The 19,655-nt window shown below is 42.0% G+C and overlaps 1 protein-coding gene across 1 annotated transcript in view; it reads left to right on the top strand.

Moving 5' to 3' along the window:
• The window catches only part of STAM2 (signal transducing adaptor molecule 2), a 315,996-nt gene that overhangs the window by 158,442 nt on the left and 137,899 nt on the right, over positions 1 to 19,655 (top strand). The window contains exons 3-6 of the mRNA XM_053698304.1: positions 17,304 to 17,379; positions 17,488 to 17,583; positions 18,566 to 18,712; positions 18,885 to 18,954. Coding sequence (XP_053554279.1) covers positions 17,304 to 17,379; positions 17,488 to 17,583; positions 18,566 to 18,712; positions 18,885 to 18,954 — 389 coding nt within the window. The remainder of the gene's footprint in view (positions 1 to 17,303; positions 17,380 to 17,487; positions 17,584 to 18,565; positions 18,713 to 18,884; positions 18,955 to 19,655) is intronic.

The following is a 19,655-nucleotide window of genomic DNA, read 5'->3' as shown; positions in this document are numbered from 1 at the left end:
CCACTAAGCCTGAGCAAACCAAGAGTACTTGGAAGTCAGCTCAGTCCTGAAATAAGTTCAAGCAGAGCAAGGAGCCCGCCGAGACTTAATCAGCATGAAGGGGCAGCCTCCGATTCGGCTCTGGATCGTGTAGGGGGCAGAGATCTCAAGGATGCTTACCTTCACGTTCCAATCCACAAGGACCACTTCCTAAGGTTTGCTTTCCTACTTGGACGATATTCTGGACAAGCACCATCTTTCCGACCTAATGGAAGGGGAAAAGGTAAGTGGAGGTGACCCGCCCAGACAAGCTAGGCGGGAAAGGGGGAAGTGAGAGGGCTATCAGCTTCCAAAAAAACCCAAAAAACAATCCTTTGACAAGTGTAGAAAGAAAGTTATCAGCAATAACCAGAGATTACAAGCAATAATAAAATGGTATCAATATGTCAGCGGTAGGTTCCCCTCTCACCCCAGGGAATGGGGGTACGATCTCACAGAAGCGGAAAAGGAAGTAGGGAAGTGACCAGTCAAGGAAGAGGTGAGGGGGCTACCAATTAAAACTGTTGGCCCCGCTGTTAAATTAAAAAAAAATTGTGTTGAAGCAGGGACACACCTACACACTGCTGCCGACACACTGTGTAACGGCACACAGTTTGGAAAACACTGCCCTAGATCTTCATGCTATCTGAACAAGAGCTCAGATTAAATATTTCCCTTGTTCTCCAGTTAGGATACCATGAAAATCTGCCTGGCAAGGGATATTGGAGGACTAAAGTTGAGAAACAAAAGGTGTTTAGGCTGATTTTACTGACCACCCGGCTAAAAAGGGATAGTAAAGTCCAAATTAAACTTTCATGATTCAGATAGGGCATGTCATTGTAAACAACTTTTTAATTTACTTTTATCATCAAATTTGCTTTGTTTTCTTGTTATTCTTAGTTGAAAGCTAAAGCTAGGTCGGCTCATATGCTAATTTCTAAGCCCTTAAAGGCCGCCTTTTATCTGAAAACATTTGACAGTTTCACAGCTAGGGGGTGTTAGTTCATATGTTTCATATAGATAACACTGTGCACATGCATGTGAAGTTATTTAAGAGTCAGCACTAATTGCCTGAAATGCAAGTCTGTCAAAAGATCTGAGATAAGGAGGCAGTCAGCAGAAGCTTAGATACAAGGTAATTACAGAGGAAAAAAGTATATTTCTTTCCTAAGATATGGAGAGTCCACAACGTCGTCAATTATTAGTGGGAATATCACTCCTGGCCAGCAGGAGGAGGCAAGGAGCACCACAGTAAACCTGTTAATTGTCACTCCCCTACCCATAATCCCCAGTCATTCTTTGCCTCTGTCAAACGATTTCCTTTTGCTACAAGCAAGATTTTTGGGTATAGCTGTAGTCCACGTCAATCTCTGCAGTAGAGTAGTGGTAGCTTTAAGCCAGTAGGTAATGCTGCATTGCTCTAGTTTACACCGTAAAGAGTGTTGTTTATATGGAGGGAGAATTATGAATTTCATGTTATGTTAGACTAGGAGACTGGTCGTTGTACTATGTGCTGCACTTTTAGATTTTATGCTTTAAGGTTTCTTGGCGTGGACTTCAACATGAGTAACGCGTGCTCGTAATTTGGCTGTGCAGTTTCTTGTCGGCTAGTCAAGTGACCCACTTCCACTTCTGTTCTCTAGGGGAGCAGTGTCTTCTTCAATGCCGACTTTTTTTCTTGCTGCTATGAGTATAATAATAATTTGCGATTTATATAGCGCTTTTCTCCCTGTGAGACTCAAAGCACTTTACAAATATACTGTACCAACATAAGACATAAAAGTTAGGAGTTTCTGAAGGTCAGATAAGCGGACTGAATGCCTGATGGAAGAGGTGGGTCTTTAGCTTTTTTTTAAAAGTCTGTAAGGACGGTGCCTCTCTGATTGCGCACGGTAAAGAGTTCCAGAAAGTAGGCGCAGCGTGGCAGAATGCTCTAGAGCCTGAGTTTGTCCTTTTTCTTGGCACTGAGAGGAGGGATGTGTTGGCTGACCTAAGTGAACGGGATGGGATGTAGGGTGTCAGGAGCTCTTTCAGGTACTGTGGGCCTTGGTTGTTTAAGGCTTTGAAGGTCAGCAGGCCAATTTTAAAATATGTTCGCCATTTAATTGGAAGCCAATGCAGGGAGTGGAGAACAGGTGTTATGTGGCAGGAGCGAGTTTGATTGTTCAATAGTCTTGCTGCTGCGTTTTGTACTGTCTGAAGGCGATGGAGTTCTTTTTTTGGGAGGCCCAAGTAAAGTGCATTGCAGTAATCTAGCCTAGAGTATACAAATGCATGGATTAATGTTGGCATATCATCCGGTGGAATTAAGTGTTGTATCCTGGCTATGTTTTTCAGATGAAAGTAGGCAGATTTTATTACGGAGGAAATCTGCTGTTTAAAAGATAGTCCAGCGTCAATCAGCACTCCGAGGTTTCGTACCTTTGCTGAACTAACAAGTTCAGAACCTCCAAGCTCCAGGCAGTTGGGAAATCGTGGGATATTTTTGATGCCCGGGATCCCCTCACCAAGAGTAACTCTGTTTTGTCCGGGTTCACTTTGAGACAGCTAGCATTCATCCATTCTATGAGGTCTGTTAAGCAACTGTTTATGCGGCATGCTGGGTCTGTAGTATCTGGAGCAAAGGAGAAGTAGAGTTGTGTGTCATCAGCGTAACAATGATACCTTAGGCCATGTCGGTTAATGATAGTAAGTAAATTGCGAATAGCATGGGAGACAGGATAGATCCTTGTGGAACTCCGCAGGCCAGTTCTGTTGGCACTGATGAGCTTGATCCTGATATTACTCTCTGTGATCTACCAGCGAGGAAGGATTTAAACCAATTAAGGACTGTGCCTCCTAGACCACAGATGTACTGCAAGCGCTCTATTAGAATCCTATGTTCAGTGGTGTCAAATGCAGCTGAGAGATCCAGGAGTATTAGAATGGAGTAATCACCTTTGTCTCTTGCCATGAGGAGATCATTTAGAACTCGGACTAGCGCTGTTTCAGTGCTGTGGCGGCATCTGAAGCCTGACTGGAAGGGATCGAATATGTTTAGGCGTGATAGATGGGCTTCCAGTTGAGTTGCCACTACTTTTTCAATTATTTTCCCCAGAAATGGGAGGTTGGATACCGGTCTGTAATTAGTCATGCAGTCTGGGTCTAATAAAGGTTTCTTTAGGAGTGGTTTTACCACAGCTTCTTTTAGAGGTTCTGGAAAGTCTCCTGTTTTTAGTGAACACTGCACTATTTTTGTGAGCACTGGGGCGAGTGTTTCAATGCATCCAGATATGAGCTGAGTTGGAGCAGGGTCTAAGTCACATGTAGTAGGGTGCAACTTTTGTATGGTGTTTTTAACTTCTTTTATATCCACATTTGTAAAAGTGGACCATAAACTGGGGCAGTCTGGCATTCCATTGTAGTGGTTCTGGTGTGTAACTGTTTGGCCTGCTGTGATAGCAGTTCGGATTGAGGAAATCTTGTCTCTGAAGAAGTTTGCAAATGCTTCACATTTATCCTGAGAAAAGATGGTGGGGCTAAGCATGCATGCTGGTTTGCAGAGCCTTTCTACTGTGCGAAACAGTTGCCTGGGTCTATTGTGGGAGAGTGCAATTTCACGTGATAAAAATGAAGATTTTTTCTGAGTTATCTTGGATTGATATTTATTTAGATGTTTGGTAAGAGCGGCTTTATCCTCTGGATCATGTGTTCTGCGCCACTTTCTCTCGAGCTTACGTCCTGTTCTTTTCATTTCTCTGATGGAGCTATCAAACCACGGTGCATGGTTGTGGGTTTGGACAGTGCGTATGCGAGTTGGTGCAATGTTTTCTAGGGTGTCTCTCATGGTTTTTTTGTAGAGTCGGACTAAGGAGCTGGGGTCTTCGCAGGTGCCCATTAGTTCACTTAGATCCATATGTGATGCTACATCCAGTGGTGTCACCCCTTTTAATGAGCGGTGTTTGACCAGGTTCTGAGGCTGGTGTCTGGTTGATTGTGATACAATGGAGAAGTGAATGGAGCGGTGGTCTGACCAGGAAACTGGGTTTACAGTTACTGGTGACACTTCTAGTCCAGACTGAAACACTAGATCAAGTGTATGACCTTTTCTGTGGGTGGGAGTGGTGACGATTTGTGTTAGGCCGAGTGTACTCATCAAGCTGAGGAGATCCTGCCCAAGCAGGGATAGGGTGTTGTCAATCCAAGTGTTGAAGTCTCCTAATATAAGCCATCTGGGGTGTTCAAGGATTAAGCCAGCCAAAAGGTCTGGGAGTTGCTGAAGAAATCTCTTCCCATCTCCTTGGGGTCTGTATATTAGCAGTATTCGGAATCCTCTCTCTATTGAGAGGCTGGCAGCTACACATTCAAAAGATTGGGTTTTGTGGACTGATATTGGTCTGGGATTTAAGGATGATTTTGCACAGATCATAACTCCGCCTCCCTTGCGATCTTTTCTCGGGCGGTGGAACACTGTGTAATTGTCTGGAATAGCTGCCTCTAAAATAGGCCCTGCATTTTCATCTAACGATGATTCTGTGATGCATGCTAATTCACATGTTTCAATAAGGTCGGAAATAATAGCTGTTTTGTTATTTATTGATCTGGCATTGCATAGGATTGCTCTGATAGGACAGTCTTGGGATTCTGAGTTTTTGCTCTGTACTTTGGAGACAACGTGTCTTCTAATAGGGGTCACACAAAGAGATTTTCTTGATTTGATAGTGCGTTTTTTGTGGCTTTTAGGTTGGATCACTTCAATTGGGCTTGCGGGTGAACAGGGTGGTGGGGCAGCTGTGATAGTGTCAGGATATAGAACTTTAAATTTTGATTTTCCTCCACGACAGCCCCTGTCGGTCCCTTTGAAAATGCTGAGGGATTTTAGGGTAGCCACTAGTGAGGGACTGAGTGCTACCACCGCTTTTTGGATTCTTAAGGAGTGCGGATGTGAGGTTGTATAGGTGGTCATTCCCTCTGCAGTGAAGGGGTTAAAATAGCTTCTAGTATTTGTAGGAATGTTAGCAGTGGGGGCTGGTTACATTGCCCTGCTCTATAGGATTCAGGCCAGAGTGAGGTGTGAAATTTTGCACTTCAGGCTGCATTGTAGATGACCGATAAGAAATCATGCAGGGGTTTTTAAAACCAATGTATTTTAGTAAAATAGACTTAATCAATTAGTTTTTCTTGTGTTTAGAAATGAAATCTGAGCATTGTTAAATGGATGATGAAATCCAAAATCCAATTTGTGCATGGGTTGAGTGTTTTTTTTTTTTTTTTTTTAAGTTTAAGTGTACCTTATTTGTGGTGTTCAGCTGAAGATCTCTTTCTGGTAGTAAGATGGTCCTGTGGGAGTATATTTCCATCCGTTGAGTATCTCACTTTAGTAATGTCATCCATTCAATTTTTATGAGTCTAGTTGTGCGTTATGTGGAGTCGGTATTGGTCCTTGAAATAATTATAATGAATTTTGAATGTAAGAAGGTTAAAATTAAGATAAATCCAGAAGAGGTCAGGAGCCTGAGGAAAGTGTGGCAGCCAGCAGCGGCGCCTCCCCCTATCATTCATGTTAGGACCTCTACAGGCACCTCCCTCTTGGTGCGTTCCGCTCCTTAGAGCATTTTCTTAACTTGTAGTTTTTTCCAGAATTTGCATTACAACTTTGGCTATTAAATAATACCCTTTTGTGTATAAGGACTCCTCACTCAGGCTGAGGTGTAGCGGCCATACTTGTTGTTCTAGCTTGCGTAGTGCTAGACTTTCCCAGACCGGAATTCGTTTTTTAATGTGACAGTAATTTACCAATTAAAATGTTGAATATGAAGTATAACATTTCTTCAGTTTACCTTTTGTAATGTACTCTGTTCGTTTATTACATGCTGGCCTTACTTTGAGACCATTTTTGTTTCAACTATGCAATTTTTTTCTTCGCTAGATCTCTTGAGGTAGAGAGAGAGCGTGGCCTCTGAGCCCAATGTCTTCTCCCAGGACGATGCTGTTCAGGCAAGGCCACTTCTCTTGTAAAGTCTTAAGCCTCAATGGCGTCACATGCAGTGCCCTGCAGTTACTTTCAATCTCCTAGGAGTTTTTTGCTTGCAGAGATTGCCGCACAGGTATCTTCTGCGATATTTGCAACATTATCTGCTTTTTCCTATGCTTAAGGAAAAACGCAAGGGGAAATTAGAAATTCAGATAGTAAGGATTCTGTCCCACCAGCTGCTTCACAGGTTGCCCTTCCTCATAAATCTGATGAGGATACGTAAGTAGCCTACAAGGGTGAAATCTCAGACAGTATAATTCCTTTATCTGATACTAAAGAAGTAAACTTCAGATTTAAGCTTTGTGTACTGTTAAAGGAGGTATTGGCTACTTTTGGATGACTCTGATACTCCTGTCGCTGTTAACCCTAAAAAATATAAACTTAATAATTACTATGATGTTCCTTCCTCTGTGGAGGTGTTTCCGGTTCCAGACCGTGCAATGGAGATTTCACTGGAATGGGAGAAGTCAGAGATACCTTTCTATCCGTCTCCCGTTTTTGAAGATTCATGGTGCCTAAAGTAGAAGAGACCTTTTCTACTCAAGCTAAGAGAGCTATGATCATTATAGAGGATAGCTGTTCCTTTAAGGATCCCATGGATAAGAAGCTGGAGGCTTATTTGAAGAAGGTGTATGTTCATCTTCAATGGCATCTTGCGGTTGTATCACCTTGGTGTCAAGTGCAGCATTTTATTGGTGTGACGCCCTTGTCCATTAAATTTTGATAGAGGCTCCTTTGGATGAGATACTAGAAAGGATTAAGGTTTTCAAATGAGCCAATTCCTTTATTTCTGATGCTACCATGCAAGTTATCAAATTAGGAGCCAGATATCTGGCTTCACTGTCTTCAGCGTTGTGGCTAAAATCTTGGTCAGCCGAAGGTTAAGACCTTGTTTGGACCTGGTCTGGCCGAAATTATTTCAGATTTTTCGTGTGGAAAAGGTTTTTTTTCTATCGCAAGACAGCACAAAGCTAAAAGGATGTCAAAGTAATTTTCGTTCCTTTCATAACTTCAAAGGTCAAAATTCTTCCTCTCCTTCCAAGCAAGAGCAGTCCAAATCTTCTTGGAAGCCCAATCAGTCTTGGAACAAGGGGAAGCAATCAAAGAAGCCCTCAGCTAAGTCTAAGTCAGCATTAAGGGTTTGCCCCTGATCTGGGATCGGATCAAGTAGGCGGCAGACTTTTTCTAGGTTTTACCAAGCATGGATATGAGATGTCCCAGATCCCTGGGCTGTGGACATAGTATCTCAGGGTTACAAAATAGAATTCAAAACTTTTCCTCTCAGGGGCGGGTTCTACCTCTCAAGATTATCTGCAGACCAGATAAAGAGAGGCATTCTTGAATTGTGTTCGGGATCTTTCATCCCTTGGAGTGATAGTTCCTGTAAAAGGGAACTTTCCGTCCTATTCTATACCTAAAGTGTCTGAACAAGTTTCTCAGGGTACCGTCCTTCAAAATGGAAACCATTTGTTCCATTCTTCCCTTGGTCCAAGAGGGTCAGTTCATGACGACCATAGACCTGAAGGATCTTCATGTTCCCATCCACAGGGATCATCACAAATTCCTGAGATTTGCCTTTCTAGACAAACACTTTCAGTTTGTGTCTCTTCCATTTGGCCTTGCCACAGCTCCCAGAGTGTTTTCAACAGGGAATTGCAGTGGCGCCCTACCTGGACAACATATTGGTTCAGGCGCCATCTTTTCAACAAGAAAACTCTCATTCAGAGATCTTGTTGTCTTTTCTACGTTCCCACGGTTGGAAAGTAAATCTGGAAAAGAGTTCCCTTGTTCCAGCTACAAGGGTGGTTTTCTTAGGGACTATAATAGATTCTCTATCTATGAAAATATTTCTGACAGAGGTCAGAAAAGCCAAGATTCTTTCCTCTTGCCTCTCTCTCTGCAGTCTACTGTTCGGCCATTAGTGGCTCAATGTATGGAGCTAATTGGTCTGATGGTCGGCTTCCATGGACATCATTCCCTTTGCTCAATTCCATTTGAGAGCTCTGCAGTTATGCATGCTCAGACAATGGAATGGGGACCATTCGTAGCTGTCTTAGGGGATAGATCAGTCGACAAGAGACTCTCTCCCGTGGTGGCTTTCTCAGGAGAATCTGTCTCAGGGCACATGCTTCCGGAGACCTTCCTGGGTGATTGTGACCACCGACGCCAGCCTGCTGGGCTGGGTAGCAGTCTTGGACTCGTTAAAGGCACAGGGATGATGGACTCGGGAGGAGTCTGCTCTCCCCATAAAGTTGAGAGAGATTTTCAATGCTCTAATGGCTTGGCCTCATTTGTCCTTAACCTGGTTTATCAGGTTCCAGTCGGACAATATCACCTCAGTGGCTTACATCATCCACCAGGGAGGAACTCCTTAGCCATGAAGGAGGTGGCTCGGATTGTTCAGTGGGCGGAAGCTCACAATTGCTGTCCATCCACATCCTAGGAGTGGACAACTGGGAAGCGGATTTCCTGAGCAGACAGACATTTCATCCCGGGGAGTGGACTCTCCATCCAGTGGTGTTCTCCAGGTTAACCCTCAAATGGGGGGTGCCGGAGTTGGATCTGATGGCGTCTCGGCAGAACGCCAAGCTTCCAAGGTATGGTTCAAGGTCAAGAGATTCGCAGGCCGCCCTGATTGATGCTCTGGCGGTTCCCTGGGATTTCAGTCTGGCATATCTGTTTCCTCTGTTTCCTCTCCTTCCACGAGTCATTGCTCGTTTTAAGCAGGAGAGAGCATCAGTAATTCTAATAGATCCTGCATGGCCTTGCAGGATCTGGTATGCAGACCTAATTAAGATGTAATCTCTTCCACCTTGTAGGTTGCCTCTGAGGAAGGACCTTCTAACTAAGGGTCCATTCCTTCATCCAAATCTCGTTTCTCTGAAGCTGACTGCTTGGAGATTGAACACTTAGTTCTGTCTAAGCATGGCTTTTCTGAGTCAGTCATTGAAACCATGATTCAGGCTCACAAGCCTGTTACTAGAAAGATTTATCATAAGGTAAGGTGTAAATACCTTTATTGGTGTGAATCCAAAGGCTACTCTTGGAGTACGGTCAGGATTCCTAGGATTTTGTCTTTTCTCCAGGAAGCTCTGGAGAAGGGATTGTCAGTCAGTTCTCTGAGGGGTTAGATTTCTTCATTATCTATTTTGTTACACAAGCGTCTGGTGGATGTGCCAGATGTTTAATCATTTTGTCAGGCCCTGGTCAGTATCAGACGTGTTTAAGTCTGTTGTTCCTCCTTGGAGTCTTAACCTTGTTCTTAAAGTTTTGCAGCGGGCTCCGTTTGATTCATTGCATTCCATAGATATTAAGTTGTTATCTTGGAAGTTTTTTTTCTTATTGCTATTTCTTCTGCTCGGAGAGTCTCGGAACTCTCGGCTTTGCAGTATGATTCGCCTTACCTTATTTTTCATGCTGATAAGGTGATTCTTCGTACTAAGTTGGGTTTTCTTCCTAAAGTGGTTTCGGATAGAAATATTAATCAGGAAATTGTTGTTCCTTTTCTATGTCCTAATCCTTTTTCTCATAAGGAATGTTTGTTGCACATCTTGGATGTTGTGCGTGCTCTGAAATTCTACCTGCAGGCGACTAAGGATTTTTGCCAGTACTCTGCCCTATTTGTTTGTTTCTCTTGAAAGCGTAAAGGTAAGAAAGCTTCTGCTACTTTCTCTCTGGTTGAGAAGTATTTTTCGTTTTGCTTATGAGACTGCTGGTCAGCAGCCTCCTGAGAGAACTACGACTCATTCCATGAGGGCTGTCTCCTCTTCTTGGGCTTTCAAAAATGGAGCTTCTGTGGAATAGATTTCCAAGACTGCAGCTTGGTCCTCTCTGCATACTTTTTCTAAATTTTACAAATTTGATACTTTTGCCTCTGCTGAGCCTTTTTTTGGGAGAAAGGTTCTTCAAACGGTGGTGCCTTTTGTTTAGGTCTTCCTGTCTTGTTGTCCCTCCCTAGTCATCTGTGTCCTCTAGCTTGGGAATTGGTTCCCATTAGTAAATGATGACTCTCTCTATATCTTAGGAAAGAAAACTAAATTTCTCCTACATTGGTGTGTCCGGTCCACGGCTTCATCCTTACTTGTGGGAATATTCTCTTCCCCTACAGGAAATGGCAAAGGGAGCACACAGCAAAAGCTGTCCATATAGTCCCCCCTCTGGCTCCGCCCCCCCAGTCATTCTCTTTGCCTGCTCTGAACAAGTAGCATCTCCACGGGGATGGTAAAGAGTATGTGGTGTTAGTTGTAGTTTTATTTCTTCTATCAAGAGTTTGTTATTTTAAAATAGTGCCGGTTTGTACTATTTACTCTACAACAGAAAGTGATGAAGAGTTCTGTTAAGAGGAGTATGATTTTAGCAACAGTAACTAAAATCCATTGCTGTTCCCACGCAGGACTGTTGAAACCAGAGAACTTCAGTTGGGGGGAACAGTTTGCAGACTTTTCTGCTCCAGGTATGACTAGTCTCTTTTCTAACAAGACATAGTAATGCTAGAAGACTGTCATTTTCCCTTATGGGATCGGTAAGCCATTTTCTTAGACTCATAACAGAATGATGCTTATAAATGGGCTCTATACTGGTTGACACTATTGTGGGCTAAATCGATTGATTTATATAATATTTATATGACTTTTGGAGTGTTTTGTGACTTTGAAACACTTTTGGGAACGTTTTTATTATGCCTGGCAGTTGTTTAGACACCTAATCTAGTCAGGAAGGCCCCTTCACTCTGGTATGCAGAGGGAGGAGGCCTCATTTTCGCGCCTCAGTTGCGCAGTTACTTTTGGAAGCAGTGCATGCAGCTTCATGTGAGAGGGTCCTGTGGCCATAAAAACGATTTCAAGAAGGCTTATTTCTGTGGTGAATAACCCCCAAGGAAGGTAAAAGCTGCAGCAAAGGCTGTGGCAGGGACTGTAGTGGGTTTAAACTGCTAAATTGAACAATTAGCTTGCTCATTTAAGGGGTTAGAGACTTGAAATTTGGTGTGCAATACTTTCAAAGCATTAAGACACTAGGGTGCAAATTTTGTAAAGATCGGATATTTACTTCATAGTTTTTCAAACATTCAGAAATAAAGTGTGCTCTTTTTATTATTTAAAGAGACAGTAACGGTTTTGTTTAAAAACGGTTTTATTGCATTAATAGCCTGCTAAAGTCTGTCTAACATGTCTACCTTCAGATAGCATATGTTCTGTGTGTATGGAGGCCAAGGTGGTTCCCCCTTTAAATGTATGTTCAAATTGTGCCATGGCGTCCAAACAAAGTAAGGACAGTACTGTCACATTTAATAAGGTTGCCCAAGATGATTCTTCAAATGAAGGTAGTGGGGATAGTTCATCATCCTCTCCTTCTGTGTCAACACCAGTTTTGCCCGCGCAGGCGACACCTAGTACATCTAGCGCGCCAATGCTTGTTACTATGCAGCAATTAACTGCAGTAATGGATAATTCTATAGCAAATCTTTTATCCAAACTGCCAGCATTTCCCAGAAAGCGTGATTGCTCAGTTTTAAATACAGAGGATGAGCAAGTGGGCGCTGATGATAATTTATCTGTTATACCCTCACACCAGTCTGAATTTACAGTGAGGGAGGGTCTGTCTGAGGGAGAAATTTCTGATTCAGGAAAAGTTTCTCAGCAGGCAGAACCTGATATCGTGGCATTTAAATTTAAGTTAGAACATCTCCGTGCCCTACTTAAGGAGGTGCTAACTACTCTTGATGATTGTGACAAATTCCTAGAGGTCCCTGTGCACGCTGATGCCTTTCCGATACCCAAGAGGGTGGCGGACATAGTGACCAAGGAGTGGGAGAAGCCAGGTATACCTTTTGTCCCACCTCCTATATTTAATAAATGTTCCCCATTGTCGACCCCAGAAGGGACGCATGGCAAACAGTCCCTAAGGTTGAGGGGGCAGTTTCTACGTTGGCCAAGCGCACAACTATTCCCATTGAGGACAGTTGTGCTTTCAAAGATCCTATGGATAAAAAATTGGAAGGGTTGCTTAAAAAAATATTTGTTCAGCAAGGTTTACTTCTCCAACCAATTTCGTGCATTATTCCTGTCACCACGGCGGCGTCTTTTTGGTTCGAGGAACTAGAAAATTCGCTCCATAAGGAGACTCCATATGAGGAAGTCATGGACAGAATTCACGCACTAAAGTTGGCTAATTCCTTTATTTTAGATGCCGCTTTTCAATTGGCTAAATTAGCGGCGAAAAATTCAGGTTTTGCAATAGTGGCGCGCAGAGCGCTTTGGCTAAAATCTTGGTCGGCGGATGTGTCGTCCAAGACAAAACTGCTTAATATTCCTTTCAAAGGTAAGACCCTTTTCGGGCCAGAATTGAAGGAGATTATTTCAGACATCACTGGGGAAAGGGCCATGCCCTGCCACAGGATAGGCCTTTCAAGGCTAAGAACAAATCTAATTTTCGTTCCTTTCGCAATTTCAGGAACTGACCGTCTCCTAACTCTGCAGCCTCTAGACAAGAGGGTAACGCTTCCCAGCCTAAACCAGCATGGAAACTAATGCAAGGCTGGAACAAGGGTAAACGGGCCAAGAAGCCTGCTGCTGCTACCAAGACAGCATGAAGGGGTAGCCCGCTATCCGGGACCGGATCTAGTAGGGGGCAGACTGACTCTCTTTGCTCAGGCTTGGGCAAGAGATGTTCCGGATCCCTGGGCACTAGAAATATTCTCTCAGGGGTATCTTCTAGAGTTCAAGGAACTCCCTCAAAGGGGAAGGTTCCACATGTCTCGCTTATCTTCAGACCAGATAAAGAGACAGGCATTCTTACATTGCGTAGGAGACCTATTAAAGATGGGAGTGATACACTCAGTTCCAGCAGCGGAACAAGGTCTGGGTTTTTACTCAAACCTGTTTGTAGTTCCCAAAAAAGAGGGAACTTTCAGGCCAATTCTGGATTTAAAAATCCTAAACAAATTCCTCAGAGTTCCATCATTCAAAATGGAAACCATTCAGACGATCTTACCAACAATCCAGGAGGGTCAATATATGACTACCGTGGACTTAAAGGATGCGTACCTACATATTCCTATCCACAAAGATCACCATCGGTTCCTAAGGTTCGCCTTTCTGGAAAAACATTACCAGTTTGTGGCTCTTCCATTCGGTTTAGCCACCGCTCCCAGAATTTTCACAAAGGTTCTAGGGTCCCTTCTAGCGGTTCTAGGCCGAGGGGCATTTCTGTAGCACCTTATCTAGATGACATTCTAATCCAAGCGTCATCCTTTTCCAAAGTAAAGGCTCATACAGACATTGTTTTAGCTTTTCTCAGGTCTCATGGGTGGAAGGTGAACATAGAAAAAAGTTCCCTGTCCCCGTCCACAAGGGTTCCTTTTCTAGGAACAATAATAGATTCTGTAGAAATTAAGATTTTTCTGACAGAGGTCAGAAAGTTAAAGCTTCTAAACGCTTGTCAAGTTCTTCAATCTATTCCTCAGCCTTCCATAGCTCAGTGCATGGAGGTAATAGGTTTAATGGTTGCAGCAATGGATGTGGTTCCTTTTGCTCAAATTCATCTAATACCATTACAACTGTGCATGCTCAAACAGTGGAATGGGGATTATGCAGACTTGTCTCCCCAGATTCAAGTAGACCAGTTAACCAGAGACTCACTCCGTTGGTGGTTGGCTCAAGATCACCTGTCTCAGGGAATGAGTTTCCGCAGACCAGAGTGGGTCATTGTCACGACCGACGCCAGTCTTTTAGGCTGGAGCGCGGTCTGGGACTCCCTGAAAGCTCAGGGTCTATGGTCTCGGGAAGAGTCTCTTCTCCCGATAAACATCCTGGAACTGAGAGCGATATTCAATGCGCTCCGGGCTTGGCCTCAACTAGCGAAGGCCAGATTCATAAGATTTCAGTCGGACAACATGACGACTGTAGCGTACATCAATCATCAGGGGGGAACAAAGAGTTCCTTGGCGATGAGAGAGGTATCCAAGATCATAATGGGCGGAGGATCACTCCTGCCATCTATCTGCAATTCACATCCCAGGAGTAGACAACTGGGAGGCGGATTATTTGAGTCGTCAGACATTCCATCCGGGGGAGTGGGAACTCCACCCGGAGGTCTTTTTCCCAGTTAACTCAACTATGGGGCATTCCAGACATGGATCTGATGGCGTCTCGTCAGAACTTCAAGGTTCCTTGCTACGGGTCCAGATCCAGGGATCCCAAGGCGACACTAGTGGATGCATTGGTGGCGCCTTGGTCGTTCAACCTAGCTTATGTGTTTCCACCGTTTCCTCTCCTTCCGAGGCTTGTAGCCAGGATCAAACAGGAGAAGGCCTCGGTGATTCTGATAGCTCCTGCGTGGCCACGCAGGACTTGGTATGCAGACCTGGGGAATATGTCATCGGCTCCACCATGGAAGCTACCTTTGAGACAGGATCTTCTAGTACAAGGTCCATTCGAACATCCAAATCTAGTCTCTCTGCAACTGACTGCTTGGAAATTGAACGCTTGATTTTATCTAAGCGTGGGTTTTCAGATTCAGTTATAGATACTCTGGTCCAAGCCAGAAAACCTGTGACTAGGAAAATTTACCATAAGATATGGAAAAAATATATCTGTTGGTGCGAATCCAAGGGATTCTCTTGGAGTAAAATTAAAATTCCTAGGATACTCTCCTTTCTCCAAGAGGGCTTGGATAAAGGGTTATCAGCGAGTTCTCTAAAAGGACAGATATCTGCTCTGTCTGTTTTGTTGCACAAACGTCTGACAGCAGTGCCAGATGTACAGGCATTTGTACAGGCCTTAGTCAGAATCAAGCCTGTCTACAGACCCATGACTCCTCCATGGAGTCTAAATTTAGTTCTTTCAGTTCTTCAAGGGGTTCCGTTTGAACCTTTACATTCCATAGATATTAAGTTACTATCTTGGAAAGTTCTGTTTTTGGTTGCTATTTCTTCTGCTAGAAGAGTTTCTGAATTGTCTGCTTTGTAGTGTACTTCACCCTATCTGGTATTCCATACAGATAAGGTTGTTTTGCGTACCAAACCTGGTTTTCTTCAAAAAGTGGTTTCCAACAGGAATATTAACCAGGAAATAGTTGTTCCTTCTCTGTGTCCGAATCCAGTTTCGAAGAAGGAACGTTTGTTACACAATTTAGATGTGGTCCGTGCTTTAAAATTCTATTTAGAAGCAACAAAGGATTTCAGACAGACTTCATCTTTGTTTGTCGTTTATTCTGGTAAGAGGAGAGGGCAGAAAGCTACTGCTACCTCTCTTTCTTTTTGGCTGAAAAGCATTATCCGATTGGCTTATGAGACTGCCGGACGGCAGCCTCCTGAACGAATTACAGCTCACTCTACTAGAGCTGTGGCTTCCACATGGGCCTTCAAGAACGAGGCTTCTGTTGATCAGATCTGTAAGGCAGCGACTTGGTCTTCTCTGCATACATTTGCCAAATTTTACAAATTCGATACTTATGCTTCTTCGGAGGCTATTTTTGGGAGAAAGGTTTTGCAAGCCGTGGTGCCTTCCGTTTAGGTGACCTGATTTGCTCCCTCCCTTCATCCGTGTCCTAAAGCTTTGGTATTGGTTCCCACAAGTAAGGATGAAGCCGTGGACCGGACACACCAATGTAGGAGAAAACAGAATTTATGCTTACCTGATAAATTTCTTTCTCCTACGGTGTGTCCGGTCCACGGCCCGCCCTGGCTTTTTATTCAGGTTTAAAAAAAATTATTTCTGTACACTACAGTCACCACGGCACCCTATAGTTTCTCCTTTTTCTCCTAACAGTCGGTCGAATGACTGGGGGGCGGAGCCAGAGGGGGGACTATATGGGCAGCTTTTGCTGTGTGCTCCCTTTGCCATTTCCTGTAGGGGAAGAGAATATTCCCACAAGTAAGGATGAAGCCGTGGACCGGACACACCGTAGGAGAAAGAAATTTATCAGGTAAGCATAAATTCTGTTTTATGCTTACCTGATAAATTTCTTTCCGGATATGAAGAGTCCACGACCCAACCCTCTATTTAAGACAGTTGTTTTTGACTAAATCTCAAGCACCTCTACACCTTTTGTATTATTCCTTTTTTCCATTTCCCTTCAGTCAAATGACTGGGGATTATGGGTAAGGGAGTGACACTTAACAGCTTTGCTGTTGTGCTCTTTGCCCCCTCCTGCTGGCCAGGAGTGATATTCCCACTAGTAATTGATGACGTCGTGGACTCTCCATATCCAGAAAGAAATTGATCAGGTAAGCATAAATTTTGTTTTCTATAACAGTGTTGGTTATGCAAAACATCTTTTTTTAAAAAATAACATGTTTGGTGTTTACTGTCCCTTTAAGCTAAAATGAGTAATATTAAAAAAAAAAAAAAAATTTTGGGGTACAAATTGTCATTGAATATATTAGTTAAATTATGAAATTAATTTGTGCCATAAATGATAGAATATTAGAAAATATTACACTGCCCCAGCCCCCCACCCAGCTACTTCCTAAGGCCATCTGACTGGTAACATTTTCAGTGGAGAACACTGCAAAATGAGTATTAAACCTCTTGTTCATTAGCAATTTTAAAATGAGATACACCAGGACTCTACAAATCTAGGGGCCAGCCCATAATAAATATATTTTAATTTTAGGTGCAGCTTGTGGTAGGAGTGGGCACCAGTGGCTCCCTGGCACCTGGTTTTTGGAACCCTAAGATAAATGTTACTGCTTACTTAAAAGGACAGTCTAGTTAAAATTAAACTTTCATAAATTCAGACAGGGCATGCAAATTTTTTTTTACTTTTATTATCAAATTTGCTTTGTTCTCTTAGTATTCTTTGTTAAAAGCTAAACCTAGGTAATCTTATATTCTAATTTCTAAGCCCTTGAAGGCCGCCTCTTATCTGAATGCATGTGACAGTTTTTCACAGCTAGAGGGCATTAGTTCACGTGTGCCATACAGATTAAGAGTCAGCACTGATTGGCCAACATTCAAGTCTGTCAAAAGAACTGAAATAAGGGGACAGTCTGCAGATGCTTAGATACAAGGTAATCACAGAGGTAAAAACTATTTTACTAATAAGCGTGTTGCTTATACAAAACTGAGGAATGGGTAGTAAAGGGATTATCTATCTTTAATATTCTGGAGTAGACTGTTCCTTTTAAGATTTTTTTTTTTTATGCACAGCATCAATTTTAGTAAACTAAACTGCATTTTGTATTTGTTTTAATTTTTTCTTTTTATTATTTTTTACGTTTCACAAAATAAGTATTGTTCTATCTAAATCAAATCTTGTTTTTGTTTCCCAGTGCAAAAGATGGCCTTAAATCCATAATGAAAAGAGTCAATCACAAAGTCCCACATGTGGCTCTGCAAGGTTTGACTGTAAGTAGTTTTGTCTGTACAATGAACTTCACAAGCAGAGGCTTATTGTCTCTAGTAATCAGTGTTTCTTTGGCTTATAAAATATTATTTTGCTTTTTGTATCCTTAGCTACTGGGTGCCTGTGTGTCAAATTGTGGGAAAGCTTTTCATTTGGAAATATGTTCAAGAGATTTTGCAAGTGAAGTGCGTAGTGTAATAAGTAAGGTATGTTCCTTTTTGTAGTTTTTGTCTTTTTTTCTTTGTGTGTGATAGTAATATATATTTAAATACGTCCTTAAAGGGCCATAATACCCAAATGTTTAAACACTTGAAAGTGATGCAGCATAGCTGTAAAAAGCTGACTAGAAAATATCACCTGAGCATCTCTATGTAAAAAAGAAATAAATATTTTACCTCAAAAGTTCCTCAGTAGCCACCTCCCATTGTAAAGGATTTCTAAGCAGCATTTTAGTGTGTCTGTCCTGGGACATCTGAAGGGATGAGCATCGTGAACTCTCATATTATTTCACCAATCAGGTAAAGGAAGCTTACTATGAAATCTCATGAGAGTTAAGTGAAATCTCATGAGATCACAGTAAGAGTTCATGACCTCAGCACTACTGATGCTGATTGGCTGCTGTTCATTTCTTCATTTTTTTTTATTTTTACCTGCAGCTGGGAGCAGGTGAAGTATAACTTTTTACACAGAACTAACTCTGCTGAGCTGAGGAGATTGTGAGGTAAAATATCTTCCTTTTTAACATAGAGATCCTCAGGTGATATTTTCCTGTCAGCTTTTTACAGTTATACTGCATCAGTTTCAAGTGATTTAGCATATGAGTATTATGTCCCTTTAAATATTTCATTGATTCTGGATTTTAAATGTTAAGGTCAAAATTAAACTTCATGATCCAGAGCATGCAATTTTATATAACTTTCCAATTTACTTCAGACTTTCAAAAGCAGGGCAATTATTAACTTAAAGGGACACTGAACCCACATTTTTTCTTTTGTGATTCAGATAGAGCATGCAATTTTAAGCAACTTTCTAATTTACTCCTATTTATCACATTTTCTTCATTCTCTTGGGTTCAGTGTCCCTTTAAAGGGCCATTATACACTCCATTTTTCTTTGTTTTGTAGATCTATTTATAAAGCCCATATTTTTTTATTTTTTTTTTATTTTTTTTGCAATTTATATTTCTAGGCACATCCGAAGGTCTGTGACAAGCTGAAAGCTTTGATGGTTGAGTGGTCAGAAGAATTTCAGAAGGATCCCCAGTTTAGTCTTATTTCTGCCACCATTAAATCTCTGAAGGAAGAAGGGGTTTCATTTCCTACAGCAGTCTCTCAGGTAGGTTCATTCATTATGTGTATTGTGTAATACTCTCTGAAAATATATATAGCTAAAGAGTGCGGAGTAACAACAGTTAGTACTTGCCAGGAGTGACTGCTGCTATGTGTCACTTTCATGTCTATCATTTTGTCTTCTTGGGTCTGATAAAATGTAATTATTAATTCAACAGAGTGCTTCAAATACTCCTAAGAATGGAACATTACCTATCAAAAACAAAGAGGATGAAGATATTGCTAAAGGTATGTTTATGTGCAGGAAATTACATTTACATAAACACTTATGTGTTGGTTAATTGGTAATGGTACTGTAAGCTGCTACATTAAGCTGGTAACATTGAACGCCTTTTATTTATGTACTAATGGGGCCTCTCTAATCCATATTATACCCCCCCACAAAAAGCCTGTACGGGTCTCTATTTTACATGTGGCTACTCTTAATGACAGTTTAGTGTGGTGATCACCATTACAGCAGTGACACTGATCCATTTTCAATATTTACTAAAATCTATGCAAAAATTATGCATACTTTTTACAGGTTTTGCTGCCGCCATCACACATATAATAATGGTATATTGGGAATCTGCTGGACCTGCTGAGAAAAAAAAAATATAATTTGTGTTGGTCACTCACTGAAGTTTGACCTAGAATAAGGTTTAAATGTAGATAGCCAAAGAAGATCAAAATTGGGGTGAAAAGAAGGCTTAGCAGCAAAAGGGTTAAAGGAAATCAGATAACCAAATGAGAAAACATACAGCATATACGCTCTGCAGCTTTGATCTGGTCATGTAACATGTTATGTAATTTATTGACCTTATATTTGAGGGTATTGTATAGAATTTTCTGGTATAAATACTCTGCATATGAACTTCTTAATTACAATTTTGAACCTGCTGGTATTAATAAACAGCATTTGGGTAAGGTGGTGTTTTTGTTTTTTCCTT

The sequence above is a fragment of the Bombina bombina genome, chromosome 1 (genome assembly GCF_027579735.1).
Source record: "Bombina bombina isolate aBomBom1 chromosome 1, aBomBom1.pri, whole genome shotgun sequence".
In the NCBI taxonomy this organism is placed as follows: domain Eukaryota; kingdom Metazoa; phylum Chordata; class Amphibia; order Anura; family Bombinatoridae; genus Bombina; species Bombina bombina.
Note: the sequence above shows the minus strand (reverse complement) of the source record. Positions and strands in the feature narration are given on the sequence as shown.